Source organism: Pleuronectes platessa, chromosome 7, assembly GCF_947347685.1.
Source record: "Pleuronectes platessa chromosome 7, fPlePla1.1, whole genome shotgun sequence".
NCBI classification, from domain to species: Eukaryota; Metazoa; Chordata; class Actinopteri; order Pleuronectiformes; family Pleuronectidae; genus Pleuronectes; species Pleuronectes platessa.
Genome location: NC_070632.1, coordinates 492126 through 511107, shown reverse-complemented (window position 1 = coordinate 511107; position 18982 = coordinate 492126). Strand labels below are relative to the sequence as shown.

General features: G+C 44.3%; 1 protein-coding gene across 1 annotated transcript; it reads right to left on the bottom strand.

Moving 5' to 3' along the window:
• Positions 1-5106: 5106 nt before the first annotated feature.
• Positions 5107-14872, bottom strand: prdm11 (PR domain containing 11). The gene is given in 8 exon segments (XM_053427553.1): positions 5107-8545; positions 10075-10569; positions 11923-12110; positions 12680-12747; positions 12822-13031; positions 13033-13082; positions 13176-13249; positions 14621-14872. Coding segments are annotated over 7 exon segments (3201 nt in total). The 5' UTR covers positions 13204-13249; positions 14621-14872; the 3' UTR covers positions 5107-6383.
• Between the last annotated feature and the right edge of the window lie 4110 nt (positions 14873-18982).

Genomic DNA, 18982 nt, shown 5'->3' with positions numbered 1-18982 from the left:
CACTACTTGACTTTAAACACTGGAGGACGAATGTGAAACCATCATTTACTCTTTCTCCGCTTTCCCCTCATTCTCCACCAGGGGGCGCTTTGGTGGAACTTGACACTGGAGTCAGGGATCACGATCCAATAACTTGTATATAAAGAGATAAGCCGAGTGAGACCCCTAGTGGCCGATGTTACTGCATGTTTTAATCTGTGCAGTGAACATTAACACGCAACACCCGAGACCAGGTCCACGTCCATTCCTAGCTCCTAACTCCTAACTCCTAACTCCTAACCCCTAACACTTAACCCCTAACTCCTAACACCTAACACTTAACCCCTAACTCCTAACTCCTAACCCCTAACTCCTAACCCCTAACACTTAACCCCTAACTCCTAACTCCTAACCCCTAACTCCTAACCCCTAACACTTAACCCCTAACCCCTAACTCCTAACCCCTAACACTTAACGCCTAACTCCTAACACCTAACACTTAACCCCTAACTCCTAACACTTAACCCCTAACTCCTAACACCTAACACTTAACCCCTAACCCCTAACACTTAACCCCTAACTCCTAACACCTAACACTTAACCCCTAACTCCTAACTCCTAACACCTAACTCCTAACTCCTAACTCCTAACCCCTAACACTTAACCCCTAACTCCTAACACCTAACACTTAACCCCTAACTCCTAACTCCTAACCCCTAACTCCTAACCCCTAACACTTAACCCCTAACTCCTAACTCCTAACCCCTAACACTTAACCCCTAACTCCTAACACTTAACCCCTAACTCCTAACACCTAACACTTAACCCCTAACTCCTAACTCCTAACCCCTAACACTTAACCCCTAACTCCTAACACCTAACACTTAACCCCTAACTCCTAACACTTAACCCCTAACTCCTAACACCTAACACTTAACCCCTAACTCCTAACACCTAACACTTAACCCCTAACTACTAACACTTAACCCCTAGCTCCTAACTCCTAGCCCCTAACTCCTAACCCCTAACACTTAACCCCTAACTCCTAACACCTAACACTTAACCCCTAACTCCTAACACCTAACACTTAACCCCTAACTCCTAACACTTAACCCCTAACTCCTAACACTTAACCCCTAACTCCTACCACCTAACACTTAACCCCTAACTCCTAACACTTAACCCCTAGCTCCTAACACCTAATACTTAACTCCTAGCTCCTAACTCCTAACTCCTAACCCCTAACACTTAACCCCTAACTCCTAACACCTAACACTTAACCCCTAACTCCTAACACTTAACCCCTAACTCCTAACACCTAACACTTAACCCCTAACTCCTAACACTTAACCCCTAACTCCTAACACCTAACACTTAACCCCTAACTCCTAACACTTAACCCCTAACTCCTAACACCTAACACTTAACCCCTAACTCCTAACACCTAACACTTAACTCCTAACTCCTAACACCTAACACTTAACCCCTAACTCCTAACACTTAACCCCTAGCTCCTAACACCTAATACTTAACCCCTAACTCCTAACACCTAACACTTAACTCCTAACTCCTAACACCTAACACTTAACCCCTAACTCCTAACACTTAACCCCTAGCTCCTAACACCTAATACTTAACCCCTAACTCCTAACACCTAACACTTAACTCCTAACTCCTAACACCTAACACTTAACCCCTAACTACTAACACTTAACCCCTAACTCCTAACACCTAACACTTAACTCCTAACTCCTAACACCTAACACTTAACCCCTAACTACTAACACTTAACCCCTAGCTCCTAACTCCTAACCCCTAACTCCTAACCCCTAACACTTAACCCCTAACTCCTAACACCTAACACTTAACCCCTAACTCCTAACACCTAACTCCTAACTCCTAACACCTAACACTTAACCCCTAACTCCTAACACTTAACCCCTAGCTCCTAACACCTAATACTTAACCCCTAACTCCTAACACCTAACACTTAACTCCTAACTCCTAACACCTAATACTTAACCCCTAACTCCTAACACCTAACACTTAACTCCTAACTCCTAACACCTAACACTTAACCCCTAACTCCTAACACCTAACACTTAACTCCTAACTCCTAACACCTAACACTTAACCCCTAACTACTAACACTTAACCCCTAGCTCCTAACTCCTAACCCCTAACTCCTAACCCCTAACACTTAACCCCTAACTCCTAACACCTAACACTTAACCCCTAACTCCTAACACCTAACACTTAACTCCTAACTCCTAACACCTAACACTTAACCCCTAACTCCTAACACTTAACCCCTAACTCCTAACACCTAACACTTAACTCCTAACTCCTAACACCTAACACTTAACCCCTAACTACTAACACTTAACCCCTAGCTCCTAACTCCTAACCCCTAACTCCTAACCCCTAACACTTAACCCCTAACTCCTAACACCTAACACTTAACCCCTAACCCCTAACTCCTAACACTTAACCCCTAACTCCTACCACCTAACACTTAACCCCTAACTCCTAACACTTAACCCCTAGCTCCTAACACCTAATACTTAACTCCTAGCTCCTAACTCCTAACTCCTAACCCCTAACACTTAACTCCTATCACCTAACCCCTAACACTTAACTCCTAACACCAAACACTTAACCCCTAAATCCTAACACCTAACACTTAACCCCTAACACTTAACTCCTAACTCCTAACACCTAACACTTAACCCCTAACCCCTAACTCCTAACACTTAACCCCTAACTCCTACCACCTAACACTTAACCCCTAACTCCTAACACTTAACCCCTAGCTCCTAACACCTAATACTTAACTCCTAGCTCCTAACTCCTAACTCCTAACCCCTAACACTTAACTCCTATCACCTAACCCCTAACACTTAACTCCTAACACCTAACACTTAACCCCTAAATCCTAACACCTAACACTTAACCCCTAACACTTAACTCCTAACTCCTAACACTTAACCCCTAGCTCCTAACACCTAATACTTAACTCCTAACTCCTAACTCCTAACACCTAACACTTAACTCCTATCACCTAACCCCTAACACTTAACTCCTAACACCTAACACTTAACCCCTAAATCCTAACACCTAACACTTAACCCCTAACTCCTAACACTTAACCCCTAACACTTAACTCCTAACTCCTAACACTTAACCCCTAGCTCCTAACACCTAATACTTAACTCCTAACTCCTAACTCCTAACTCCTAACACCTAACACGTAACCCCTAAATCCTAACACCTAACACTTAACCCCTAACTCCTAACACTTAACCCCTAACTCCTAACACTTAACCCCTAACACTTAACTCCTAACTCCTAACACTTAACCCCTAGCTCCTAACACCTAATACTTAACTCCTAACTCCTAACTCCTAACACCTAACACTAAACCCCTAACACCTAACACTTAACCCCTAACTCCTAACACTTAACCCCTAACTCCTAACACCTAACACTTAACCCCTAACTCCTAACACTTAACCCCTAGCTCCTAACACCTAACACTTAACTCCTAACACTTAGCCCCTAACTCCTAACACTTAATTCCTAACACCTAACACTTAACCCCTAACTCCTAACACCTAACACTTAACCCCTAACTCCTAACACTTAACCCCTAGCTCCTAACACCTAATACTTAACCCCTAACTCCTAACTCCTAACACCTAACACTTAACCCCTAACTCCTAACACTTAGCCCCTAACTCCTAAATCCTAAAACTTAACCCCTAACTCCTAACACCTAACACTTAACTCCTAACACCTAACACTTAACCCCTAACTCCTAACACTTAACCCCTAGCTCCTAACACCTAACACTTAACTCCTAACACCTAACACTTAACCCCTAACTCCTAGCGCTAACCCCTAACTCCTAACACCTAACCCCTAACTCCTAACACCTAACACCTAACACTTAACCCCTAACTCCTAACACCTACTACTTAACTCCTAACTCCTAACTCCTAACACCTAACACTTAACTCCTAACTCCTAACACCTAACACTTAACCCCTAACTACTAACACTTAACCCCTAGCTCCTAACTCCTAACCCCTAACTCCTAACCCCTAACACTTAACCCCTAACTCCTAACACCTAACACTTAACCCCTAACTCCTAACACCTAACACTTAACCCCTAACTCCTAACACTTAACCCCTAACTCCTAACACTTAACCCCTAACTCCTACCACCTAACACTTAACCCCTAACTCCTAACACTTAACCCCTAGCTCCTAACACCTAATACTTAACTCCTAGCTCCTAACTCCTAACACTTAACTCCTATCACCTAACCCCTAACACTTAACTCCTAACACCTAACACTTAACCCCTAAATCCTAACACCTAACACTTAACCCCTAACTCCTAACACTTAACCCCTAACACTTAACTCCTAACTCCTAACACTTAACCCCTAGCTCCTAACACCTAATACTTAACTCCTAACTCCTAACTCCTAACACCTAACACTTAACTCCTATCACCTAACCCCTAACACTTAACTCCTAACACCTAACACTTAACCCCTAAATCCTAACACCTAACACGTAACCCCTAACTCCTAACACTTAACCCCTAACACTTAACTCCTAACTCCTAACACTTAACCCCTAGCTCCTAACACCTAATACTTAACTCCTAACTCCTAACTCCTAACACCTAACACTTAACCCCTAACTCCTAACACTTAACTCCTAACACCTAACACCTAACACCTAACTCCTAACATCAACACTTAACCCCTAGCTCCTAACACCTAATTCTAACCCACTGATCAACTGACGACAGTTTCACAAACGTCCTTTAATTCGCTGCTGAGCCACTCAGACGGTTTGGAGAGCTTCATTTGAATATCGAGTGTTAGCGGGGGTCGGATCTCCTGCTGACCCAAGCCAACACGTTTCCTTCCTGTCGGCCGAGTGACAGAAAAGTTTTGTTCTCTGATGAAATTCTTCTCACGTCTCCTGGAAACCAAAACTTCCTCCTTCAGACAAAAACTTGGAGAAACCCTAATGACAGCCCCCCCCCCCCCCCGACCTCTGACCCCAGCAATGTGGTGGAACGTCAAAAGAAGTTTGAAGAAAGATGCTCAGATAAAATGTATTTTAATCTGTAAAATGCATCAGAAGCAGAATAGAAAAAAACAATGAGCAGAGAAATAAGTTTGTTTTTGGTTCAGCATAAACCAAACTGGCAGCAGCTCTGGAGTCAGGTTACAATCAGCCCCGGTGTCATGAAGAGAAACTCACACAGCTCCTCCCAACATTAGCAACCACGTACAAACAACACACACATGCACAAAATATCCATAAAATCATAGACACACAACTTTTACCGTCTGCCTGCGTTCACCCTGTCTGTCACTAACCGTCTGTCTAGCTTTAATAATACCTACGTATACAACTTAAGTGCTAAAGCAACACTTGAACATCTTCATGCAGTTTTATGAAACGTTTGGAAACCGAGCTTTGGTCAAACAAAGAAGATGCATCAGTGAGATCCAACATGTGCCGCAGTGATGAACAGATTCAGTGATGAGATTGTGGCCGAGCAGGTCAGCACCTTTTTCTTCAGTTCTTGAATTCAGTCAAAATGTCACAATCCTCAATTCAAGAGAAAAATAGTCTATACAGTTCATACAGTTTGTTCAGGGTGAAGCAGGGCTGTGCATTTCTAATGGAGACACTCGTTGGATTGTTCCTCATGTGAAACTGACTTCAGTATCTAACTCGTGTGGGTCGGACTCACCGGGGAACTTCTCCTCACCGGCGACACCCAGTGGCCGAAAGCTTTACGTCTTCATGTTTTCGTCCGTCCCATTATTGTGAACATGATATTTCAAGAACTCAAGATAGGTAGAAAAGGTAAACTGATTCGTTACAGAGGTCAAAGGTCACAGTGACTTTATAATAATCTGGGGAGAAATATATGATGACTGAATCTGTACAACCACGGTGCAGTTATTTCTCTTTTCTCTACAGGTGAAGCAGAATCTGTGTCCAGGGACCAGAAGCTTCTGGTTCCTGTTTCCAGCTCGACCAATCAGGTTTGAGCAGACATTGGTTGCCCTCAGGTATCAACACACATGTGGAGAGCAAAGGAGATGGAACACAGTCTGAAATAAATCGATTACTGACTTTTTAATTCATCTACTTTATATAGCTATTAATTGATATAAAAATATATCAATATTATCATAAAATCTTGCGTTTCATATGGATAAACGTTCGACTCGTGATAAAAGACAGAGCAGAGGGAGACAAGGTCTCATATCTATCCAGCGGCTAATTCCTCGTCTGATGATTCCCAATTCTAAACTCAAGATCAGCTTCCACTAGCTCAGCGAACGCCCCTGGGGGGGCCTGCTAGATGTCTGGGTAAAACTCTGTGTTGACGTCGACACTATGCAAAACAGACTTCTGGTCAGCAGTTGACATCCTGCTCAACGCCTCCGTTGACCGAGAGTAACTGTTGCCAGACTTCTCCTCGAACCAGCTGTCCAACGCTCGCTTCCCATCGAAGCTGTGGATGGACGGTCCGTTAACGGCCACGGTCAGAAGGTCGTTCATCTGCTCCAGGGTCAGCCGGGAGCGGTTGTTCTTGCACATCTTCTGTAGAGAACCTCGTCCTTTATCGCAGCAGGCCGTGGAACTTGGCAGCACCCTGACCACCTGCACAATCCGGTTCAGCAGAGGAAAACGCTGCTTGTACCTGCAGATGTGACTGATGACTTCTTTGAAGCCGTTCACGCTGTAGTAGTCTGCTTTCAGATCATTCCATTCCACCACCAGGGAGCCTCTGAACTCTGTCCTGGCCCGGGAGCTCTCTTGACCTACAGAAGGAATGGACTCCAGATGTTTGAATATCAGCTGGATTTCCTGCTGCCCGTAGGCTTGAAGGTCCTCCCGGTTGTGAGGCCAGGTGGACAGGTCCAGGACCTTACAGGCTTTGGCAAATGAGCGGCTTTGCAGATCCAGCCTCTGGGAGAGGATGCCTTGGCTCTTGTTGCAAATCTTTTCTCGGATCGACTGGAACTTGGACTCAGCAACACGCAGATTCTTTAGAGCCACGCCGTTGAAACTTTCACGGAAGTTTTCCTCAAACTCCTGCAGATACTCTCCAGGGCAGTCCACCAACTGGCCTATCTCCTGAATGGCCTCCTTGACTTTGGCTTCCACCTGTGACACCAGCTGGTACTCTCCCTGGAAGATGAAGGCTAACCGTGAAAGAACCCCTATGATGTCCAGGAGGAAGTAGATGAGCTTTACTGATTGATAGTCCATGAGGAACTGGAGGAGAGTGAGAGCGATGGCTGCAGCATCAGCTCTCTGGGTCTGGCTGCTGATCTCCTTCAGATGGGCAACTACCTCCAAGTAATCTTTGATGAGTGCATTAAGGACATTTGGTTCTCCAATGATCCATCGAATGGCTCTGATGTCTCCAAGGAACTCCGTCTCCTCTGACAGAGTCGGAGCAGTGGACCGTAGCTCGGCCATCATACGAGGGGAGTAGCGGTAGAAACTGAGGAGTTGCTTAAGGTTGTTTTCCAGGTCCTCGAGACAGGAGAGCTCCTTCCCACTGATAGCGTCCAGCACCTCAAGATGAGGCCGGTGGATCATGATGGGTAGACAGAGGATCCAGGGAAAAGACTTTTGCACAGCTATGTACAGATTGGCTCTCATTCCTGAAGAGATGTTAGTACCGTCCACCCCGAGACCCACAACCATCGAGTCCTGAAACCTGAGTCCCAGAACGCCGAAGGCTCGTTCTATGGCCTGGAGATATCCGTCCACACTGGCCACGCTCAGTCTCTGCAAGGACAGGAACTCAGTGTTGGGTGAGCCCTCATTGGTTATGAACTGCACATAGACTGCTACCATGTCTGAGAAAAGGTCGTCATTCTGGGCATCCATTATGATGCTCAGAAAGGGAGACAGGCGCATCTTCTCAGCCAGGTCTTCTTTTAAAGCCCGGGAGATGTGGTGGATCAGGATCTGACAGTCTCCTTCATTCATGTACTGATCCACCACTTTGAGCTCACACTTCTTCAGCAGCTCCGCCAGTGGACGGAGGTCTGAGAAGGGCCGTCCCTCCAGGGCCAGGTGGTAGGCTGCGTTGAACAGCAGCAGCATGTTCCTGCACATCTCCTCCGTCTTCTCCGGGTGCATGCGCAGCTTGTACAGCTGCAGACACTTCTTGTGAAGGTTGCTCTGGCTGTGGAGCTTGATTGTGTGGATTTTGAACTGTTTCGAGCCAATGATGAAGGCGGATGTTCGGGATGACTGGACGTTGTACTGGCGGCAGACGTGGCACCACATCTCATTCAGGGTCGGTGAGTAGCGAAGGAACCAGAACTTTTTTAGCCACTCCTGCTTGAAGCGACGAATCCGTCGGCCTCCTCCAGAGGAGAGCTTGGAAGAGTCCTCTGCAACAATCACAAGATCTGCAGCAATCGACTCGTCAGCCGAGTCCACGTCCTGGTCGTCTTCGTCCAGAACCACCCGGGTGGGGGTCAAGGGGTCCATCCCTGAAAACACAATCACCTTCCAGTCATTTTCACAGTCGAATTCACAATGTGCTCAATATTATTACCGATCAATTTGAACTTGTTATTGTGATTTATGGTTGAGCTAGAGGATGGAAGCCACTTTGACCCACACTGAAATATCTCAAACTTTACTGCAGTGACTCATGGTCCCCAGAGGATCAATCCAACTGATCCTCTGACTGGTCTTTGCACAACAAGTGTGTATTTATTGTGTGAAATTTCTGCATTTAAAAATATATACTACCTAATTTGTGTCAATCACACACGAACCCGAAACTTTAGTCCACCAATAAAGTGTTGAGAGCATGTGGGATGTGTCAGTCGTGTCAGGGAACGGTTTGAGGGGATCAGGATCAGCTGGATCCCAGACATGTGTTTTCTATGTGTGGTCTCAGAACTGGGAGCGAATCAAGATGACGAAGATGAAATCCTCCTTGGTCCTGACGGCTTCTCAGGATGAGATGGACCCAGATCAGCCCCACTGCTCCATTTGATCTCAGATCAGCAGAATGCATAGAACAAATAAAAGACATCGGACTCACTGAACTTTGAATTCTTAAGAATATTCTGTCTGACATTTGAATTAGAAATAAAAATATGAAAATATCCTGAATAAATAAAACCTGAATAAAATAAACCACACAACCAAAACCATAAACTTATTGGACTCTGGCTCTGCTCTAATACATATTAAACATATGACTCCAGGTTTATGTAACCAGCTGTGAACAGGACGGTTATTGTTTCGATGACAAACTCGACTAACTTGTGTCTGGAGCCCTGAAGAGGTTCAAACGTCTCATCGTCTATTGGACGGATCGATATGAGAGGATCAGTCCAGCTTGTCAGAGTTTGGTGATTCTCTGACTTTCATCCCTCCATTCGTCTTTTTAACTCCTTATTGCCTGAATTAATTTCCAATTATATAAAAAAAATATTATTGGTGTTTTTGGCCTGTCATACAGATGCTAAATTAAGTGGAGATTGTTAATTTCAATATAGCATACACAATAGATATAAATTTAGGTATGAGGCAAATTAGCGACATTAGGCATAATGGGTTATAACCTTAATTTAAAGAAATTTTGGTATGTTAATTATTATATTGATGCTGCTTTTGCTTGAAATTGAATAACAACATATGTTTTCTGTACAATCATTGCTGCTCAATCATAACAGTATTTCAAATACAGCTTAATACCTCAAAATAACTTTGCTGCACAGTCCCAAGGGGCTAGTATGTATTTTCCACTCCGACCACTAGATGGCGGCAGAGTGCTTCCAATACCTTCCTCGGTATGTGTAGGATTTGCACAATCGTCACCTCGGCGGCAAGACCGGAATGGGGTTTGAGGTGAATTTGCGACAAGGGGTTAAATTGTGTTTGAAAAGATATTAATGAAAAACACTCGCACATTGTTGATTTAAAGAATCAAGTTCACATTAAGACAAAGAACTTCAGGTCTGACAGGGTCTGGATCAACGGGTCCAACATTTACTTTTCCTACCTTGAAAGTCTTCGATGGGTCCTTGCTCAGGGTGGGGGGGGACCTGATGGTGATGGCTCTGCCCGGACACCGACGGCCCGACCACGCCTACCTGTTCTCCTCTGACACGGGAGAGCTCCTCCTCCAGCTCCAGGATCCTCCTCTTCAGCTTGACACAGTTGAGGCAGAAGGAGGTGGAGGCCTCCTGGTTCTGCTCCTCCTTCTCCTCTGCCTTCAGGCTCAGGACGTTGGAGCCGCTCTCAGTCGAGTTCGAGCCCCACCAGAGGGATGGCACTTTGCACTCACTGTGGAGGGGCGACTGGGACTTGGACTTGCTGGGGTCCACCAGAGAAGCTTCGAGGACATCTTTGAAGATGAGGTCTATCCTCTTCCTCTTGGCAGGAGGCTGACTGTCGGACTCGTCACTGGGTTGTTGACTGGGGCAGGCTTTGCCCTGCACCGCTGACTGCAGGTGGTCTCTCTGCACCTTGGGCAGGACCTCCGGCTTCCTGGTTTCTAGAAGAAAACAGTTTCGGGTTCAGTTTCACTCTTCTATTAGCTGGCCCATACTGACATCAGGAGCACAACCTGGCTACGTGATTCTTAGGAATATTCTGTGTTTATTATTTTCATAATTTACAAACTTCTTGACCAAATTTCATTTTAATTGTTTGCGATTGACTGATCTTATGATGATGAACAGAATTTCTACAATGACAATAAAACTCAACTTCAAACCGGGAATCAGTTTGGATCCAGTTCAGTTTTAACTGGAATATTGAGCTTCGCAATTAGAAAACAAATGTAACCAAAAGATGAGACGCTCCTTCATGAACTGTAGAGCAGAGAACAGATGTGACATTAGCACCACCTGCTGGAGAACAGAAGTGCTGCTAACTGGCCTCCAACTACAGCTGCAGCTCAGTTTCTCCTAAATGTGTCACACTGACTTCCAGAGGATCAAAGTCTTTGTAGTCACTGACTCAATTCACACAGCTGAGCTAAATCATGAATTTAAACCAGAGTTTATCTCCAATATTCAGTGAGGAATCTTTTAAAGCTCCACTCCAGCAGCATATCACCCAAACAACCTAGAACTCTTCAATGATCCTCAAAATTATAGATTCAAAAGGCTTTTCAAGAAATTCCCAGGTCAGCTCTCCTCTTGTCAATTGACCAGCAAAACTGTTTACAAACACAAACAGCAGGTTGTTGGGTCCGACTCGTTCACACCAACAGGAACATGTGGGGAACATCAGGGAAGGGGCGGGGCCTGGGTCGAGGGGCGGGGCCTGTAGAGCAGCAGGGGCGGGGCCTGTAGAGCAGCAGCAGGCGGGACATGATGTATAAACTCTGCTGTGGACAGATCAGTGTTGTTGTTTACAGCTCGTCCACACCGGCTCGGCCCTCATCACCAGAAGATCTGGAATCTCCTCGTGTTTCCAAGTGGACGTCTTCGTCTTCTACGTGTCCGGCTCCTCTTCTTCATCCTGAGATGTTCTCATGTTCTCACGTTTCACGTCCGTTTTGTTCAGCTCATATCTTAAAGCAGCTTAACTGAATATCTTAAATACTATTTAAATCAGATATTATTTATACATTACATTGAGCTGACTCTTTTATCCAAAGCGACTCACAATCAGTGCTTCAACTGTGAGGGAACAAACCCAAAGTACCATTTTCTTCAAGAAAGCCAAACCACAAAGTGCTAAAGTTAAGGGCCATCCATGAAAGTGCTACTAAAGTGCTACTTCTTTTATTTTTTTGCTTTTATATATAATTTAGTTTTTTTCAAGGAAAAGTGAAGTTCATGATAAACATGGACTCCTCCACTGAAGACTTTGTGACTCAGGTAACACTAGGACTCACCTGAGTCCAGGTTGCAGTTGATGCTCCTCTGAAGGACACAGTGAAGCCGCTGGACGTAGTCGTCGCTGTACCAGACCCTCAGCTTGTCTCCGGCCTCCAGCCTCCGACTCGCTCTGAAGTAGATGCTCTCACAGTGTTGGAACGCCGTCAGGTTCCTGTCGCGCTCCTCAGACGAGGTCCGGACGAACCTGACGGAAACACCAGGATCACGACATCAGCATCAGAGGAGACCTTCAGTTTCCATCAGGTCCAGAAACAACAGGGAGCCTGTGACTCTACAGAGTGAATTCATTCTGTGAGGAAAATAGATTCCAACGTGTAGATTAAAGTCTAATGTTGTTTATTTACTTGTGTAAATGACGTTATAGAAGTGGCTCAATGTTCCTCTCACACTACATCCCCATCAGGCGAGGAGGACAGAGGATCAGAGGGATTCTGGGTAGAGGTGTGTTCAAAGTGACCAATCACAGGAGAGGAGCCCAGCCACTGGCTCCGCCTCCAAATCTCAAAGTTGTCGTTGATGAGCGAGCGACTGTCGCCCGGTGTTGAGCAGCTGCGTCTCGGCTTGTGTGGTTTTAAATAAAAGTTATTTAAACTTCAGTTTGTTGACTTGTTCAGCCACTTCCTGTCCTTCCTCCACTATCTGCCCTGACGTCACAAGTTGTGTTGTTCAGCTACCTCCATTCTGCACATGGCTGTTTAAACTGAGACACCTGCTGGTAGAAACAGGAACTGCTGAACATGAGAGAAGCGTCACCTCATCCAGTTTGCTCTGGTGTCATCACTGCCATCGATGGACTGACACGTGTTGTTCACATCAACAACCTGCAACAGCAACACAAACCAGAGGTTTAGATTGAGTTGCGTGTGGATGCTGCTTGCTGATTGGTTGGACTCACGATCCAGGAGAAGAGGCTGGACGATTTGTCTTGAGACACCAGCTGTCCCTCATACGGACCGAACACCGCCCCCTTGGGGATGGTTGCGTCCGCACAGCGAACATCCACCTGACTTCCCTCTGAGAAGACCTGCAGACCTCCTGGGACCGTGAGAGCCGCCCTGTTGGCCAGTCCCGGGATGGCGGGCGTGTCAGGGACAAACAGGGGGGGGGCCGTGTGACGGACACTCGTCCAGGAAGTGGTCCTGACACTCCTCGCAGACTGTGGACAGACGTCAGATCTTTGAATTTATAAAAAACTAAATAATTTAGGTTCAGTGGTTTTTCCCTGATGGAAGAAAGTGAAATATCTTACACCAGAGATCCAGAGGCTGCTGGTTCATGGTGGAACCATAATGATGAGAGGACCACTGCACGGCCCACTGGGATCTGAACAAACACAGCTATATATTTATATATACAGTCACTGGTCATCTCTATATACAGTCACTGATCATCTTTATATACAGTCACTGATCCTCTTTATATACAGTCACTGATCATCTCTATATACAGTCACTGATCCTCTTTATATACAGTCACTGATCCTCTTTATATACAGTCACTGATCATCTTTATATACAGTCACTGATTCTCTTTATATACAGTCACTGATCATCTTTATATACGGTCACTGATTCTCTTTATATACAGTCACTGATCATCTTTATATACAGTCACTGGTCATATTTATATACAGTCACTGATCCTCTTTATATACAGTCACTGATTCTCTTTATATACAGTCACTGATCATCTTTATATACAGTCACTGATCATCTTTATATACAGTCACTGGTCATATTTATATACAGTCACTGATCATCTTTATATACAGTCACTGATCCTCTTTATATACAGTCACTGATTCTCTTTATATACAGTCACTGATCATCTTTATATACAGTCACTGATCATCTCTATATACAGTCACTGATCATCTTTATATACAGTCACTGATCCTCTTTATATACAGTCACTGATCATCTCTATATACAGTCACTGATCCTCTTTATATACAGTCACTGATCCTCTTTATATACAGTCACTGATCATCTTTATATACAGTCACTGATTCTCTTTATATACAGTCACTGATCATCTTTATATACGGTCACTGATTCTCTTTATATACAGTCACTGATCATCTTTATATACAGTCACTGGTCATATTTATATACAGTCACTGATCCTCTTTATATACAGTCACTGATTCTCTTTATATACAGTCACTGATCATCTTTATATACAGTCACTGATCATCTTTATATACAGTCACTGGTCATATTTATATACAGTCACTGATCATCTTTATATACAGTCACTGATCCTCTTTATATACAGTCACTGATTCTCTTTATATACAGTCACTGATCATCTTTATATACAGTCACTGATCATCTTTATATACAGTCACTGATTCTCTTTATATACAGTCACTGATCCTCTTTATATACAGTCACTGATCCTCTTTATATACAGTCACTGATCCTCTTTATATACAGTCACTGATCATCTTTATATACAGTCACTGGTCATCTTTATATACAGTCACTGATCATCTTTATATACAGTCACTGATCCTCTTTATATACAGTCACTGATCCTCTTTATATACAGTCTGTGGTTCCTCTGGTCGGCACAGAGTTGAACCGGTCAGGTATATATTAATATATATACATATATATAGATCCGGTTCTATATGGTCCAGTATTGAGACTCGGTCTCGAACCTCTGCCTCAGGGACACACACCGACCCACCTGGTGCAGACAGCGGGGACACGGGGCTTCTCTTCCGGGGAGGCGTCGCTCTCTCCCGGACACTGAGCTCCAGCCGCCGCCTCCAAAGTTTCCGTTAATTTACACAACGACTGTTTCCTCGATCTGTGGCCATCTTCAACACAGGAAGTGACGTCAGAGGAAGGAGGAGCCAGCGCGGGAAATAAAGTTATGTTTAAGTTTCAGTGAGAGACACAAACACACACAGAGACACACACACAGAGACACAGACCGACCAACAGACACACACACAGACATACACAGATGAGGAGGAAGAGGAGGAGCTACTGGCTGTTCAAAACCCTCAAGTGGGCTGAAATTAAATATAATATACGAATAATTAATGTATCATATTTAACACTTTGGTTATTTGTGTAAACCAACGAAACCTGTGACCAGTTAACTGGGCGTTTGTGTATTCATTATAAAAAAACAAGGACTACCAAACAATAAAAAGTTGAAATATAAAACCTGTAAAAAATTGACTATCAAGAGAAAAACCTGTAAAATCTCAAATAGCTCATGGTTCTCTTTGATCTATTACTTCACACCGTGTCAGAATAAAAGCAGCTGAACTGACTGTGATCAGATCCTGTTCTTTCAAAATAAAAGCAGCTGAATGGACTGATCACATCTTGTTCTTTCAAAATAAAAGCAGCCACACTCATCTGTCCACCAAGGAACCACCTTTCTCTTCATTCTTCCTGTACTTCTACAAATTGACTGCTTTACAGTGTCTAGAATTATTATTTAAACTTGTTATGAATTTTTGTCTAAGATCAATTCTTTGTTTGGTTTATTGTCTTCATCTTCATTCTTCCTAATGAAATATCCTTCTGCTTCCTTTTTAGTTTGCTCTATTGGTGGGTGGCCAAATAGTAATTCTAAGGAACATTGAATCAAGGGATAAGTGCCGGAAGAGTCACACACAAATCAAAGAGCATCGACCAGATCAAAGGAACAAGGCTAAAGGTGCCAAATCAAGGGCTAAAAAAACAAAACACCACTCTCCTTTGATGTGGCCTGTTTACGTCCTTCAATGTACCTTAAAGAACTTATTCAACACATAGAGCTTCAAGACCAAGTGAACAACTGCATGTAAAGTCACTATTATTTAATTCCCTGAAGCAACTGTGCAGTGAAACAAGGACTGTCACAATGGAACACGATTACTCAGACATCATGGACCGGTCACGGAGCCTTTACGTGTCAGAGATTGAAGAAGCATTCGAACCACAGGAGTCTACGCGAACAGTTCATCAGCAGAAGAATCGCAGTGGCCATCATGAGCTACTGAAGAAGCTGGATGAATATAAGAACCTGACAGAGAAGATCCAGACTGAGAACAAAAATCAGTTGGCAACACTGAACAATCTGCAGAGCCAATGTGATTCTCTGAGATATCAGAGTATGAGGCTGAGTGAGTCTCAGACTGAGAATACACAGCTGTGTGCAGATCTTCACAGTACGCAAGTGAATGAGAAGGACTTGATCAAGAGAAACGAGACCCTCACTAGGCGAGTGGCTCACCTGGAACATCTGACCGACAAACATGAAGGAGAGATTCAAAGACTGAAGACAGAGCGGAGCACACTTCAGACCCAGCTGGAGGATGTCCTCAAGGATGGAGATGTGAGAACCCGTCAGGAACATAGAGAGTTGGTGATGGCCGACCAGATGCAACTTACGTCTCTGACAGAGAAACATGGCAAAGAGACTCAAGAGCTGAAGACAGAAGTGCAAGTTCTAAAGTTCAAACTGGAGGAAGCTCAGCGACTCATCGAGAGTAAAGACAACTTCATATCAGAGCAATGCAGGGAGATCACATGCAAAGAGAATCTCAGACAGAATGCTTGGGCCTTGGAGTCTCAAGCCATTGAGCATCTTCAGCAGGAGTCTCCAGATGTTGAGGTTCAGCAGGAGTCTCCAGATGTTGAGGTTGGGCAGGAGTCACCAGATGTTGAGGTTCAGCAGGAGTCTCCAGATGTTGAGGTTGAGCAGGAGTCTCCAGATGTTGAGGTTGAGCAGGAGTGTCCAGATGTTGAGGTTCAGCAGGAGTCTCCAGATGTTGAGGTTGGGCAGGAGTCTCCAGATGTTGAGGTTCAGCAGGAGTGTCCAGATGTTGAGGTTGAGCAGGAGTGTCCAGATGTTGAGGTTCTGCAGGAGGGACCAGATGTTGAGGTTCAGCAGGAGTCTCCAGATGTTGAGGTTGAGCAGGAGTCTCCAGATGTTGAGGTTCCTCAACAGGCGTCTCCAGCTTGTTACTGCAAATGGCTCCTGCCGGTATTTCTGTGTCTTTTCATTGTCGCTGTGTGTCTCTTTAACCTTGCCCCCCCCCTGTTGGACGGCCTGGCGTCACATTGTGACTTGTCCTGTGAGCTGATACGACCGCTCTACAACCACCAACCAATTCCCTTCTGAACAAGCACAGCCAGCATGTTTGTGTCATGTGTGAGAAGCTCTGAAAGCAGGTTGTGTGTCTTTCTCGCCCCCCCCCCCCATCCCACGCACACTTTCTCTCTTCTCTGTCTTCTGTCTTGACATAATGTACGTTGTATTGTGTATGTCAGGTTAGATTGGACTTCAGTCTTCTCCTCTTCTCGTCTCATCCTTGTCTGTGTGGTGCAGGGGGCGTAGCGTCCAACCACACAATGTAACCGTGTACAAATAAAATCTAATTAAATTGTAAAACATTAATTCCAATTGGTACCCACTACATTAAAAAACTGAATCTATCTAGAAATAATTATGAAATGCGAGAAGTGAGTAAAAAAAGGTATTAAAAGAGAAGCAAGTCGGAGAAAGTAAAAAGAAAGTATTCCAATAAATACCTTTTTTTAAATACTTGTAAAAGGGTTGGTGTATAAGATTAATAAATGAAATAAATACAATTAAAATTAAGTGAAAACCAGAAATCATGCAAAAGGGTCAAACTGCAATGAAAAATCAAATCAAACGGGTCCCGGCTCCGGGTCCCGGCTCCGGGTCCCGGACTCCACAGTCTGGAACAATCCCTGCTCTCCTCTCCTGAGTGGCCAACCGTAAGTCCTTCTCCATGGCCTCCTCGAGCTCCTCCCACATCGAGGAGAGGAAACGACCCTCAACTGTGTGGGCGCCAGCCGGGACCTTCTCAGTATCATCCCTCCTCCTGGTGCCCATCACCCTGGGCTACTCCGGAGAAGGAAAGTTCCGCCTCGGCCCAGGAGTCTGGTACCGAGCCTAGTTCAATGTCGCCGTTTCTTCAGGGTTTTCTGAATATCTCCCCCCTCCCCTGTGACCACTTTCGTTTGGGAGACCCTAGCGGATGGGTGTGATGGGGTGGGGTGGGGGGGTGGGGGGTCGGGTGATGGGTTATACTACCCAGGTTCAAAGGCTTAAATAAAATGGCATTGAAACGGGTAAAAACTTCATACATATCGAAATAATTGTGACCGTGGAGGAATTCATAGAATGACAAGAAGCAGTGTGAAACATTTCAATCACCATTTTGTCTCTTACTTCTCGAAACCGTGGTTCACTGGAAATGATAACTTCTTCAACCGGCTTCACTGGATGTTCTGAACCATCGTTTAAATTCAGTTCTGCAAACACAAAGTTCTGTATGTGCGGATGCTGCATTCATCAGAACATGTGGCAAAGGGAGCATAATGAAAAATATTTTACATTTACCGAACATGTATATAATAATAAAAATGTTATATGGTAATGTATGAACTTTCATCCCATCAACTATCGCCCACATCTGATCTCCGGTGTTTCTGGATTTGAGACCACAGGATGAGTGACCTCCTCTCATGGCGTCACATGAACTGCAGTTCAAAGATTGTTCAGGTAAAAACAGACGACACATGCTGCTTTTCACAATTTATTAACAAAATGATAAAATAAATAAATACAAATTGATCAAATGCTCCTAATATCAACTCCTCCCCATGTTCCCTACAGTATTTCCTAAACACTGCATACAAAGAATTCATCACAGAAGAGGCTCAATACAGAGGTAAGAATCCCACCAGACCAGTCACAATGTCAGGCCAACAGAAGACACATCTGGAACAGAAGTCAAAAAAATAAACACATTCCTTTCCAAAATCATTATGAAAAAATACAAACAATTATACAAATATTCAGATTGTGTAATTACCAATTTACACATTATTCAGCACACCAGGTGAACTTTTCTTTATTCATATCGCTACAATGCATCTCACCATATGGAAGATAAAAAAAGACTTTTTGTTTTGTTTTGTTTTGCACTCAACACACCCCCGATGGAATCAGCTGTGGATGAGGTAAGAAGCTTCAGGTGAACAGTTGGGTCCGGACAGGATGGATGCTGAGCGG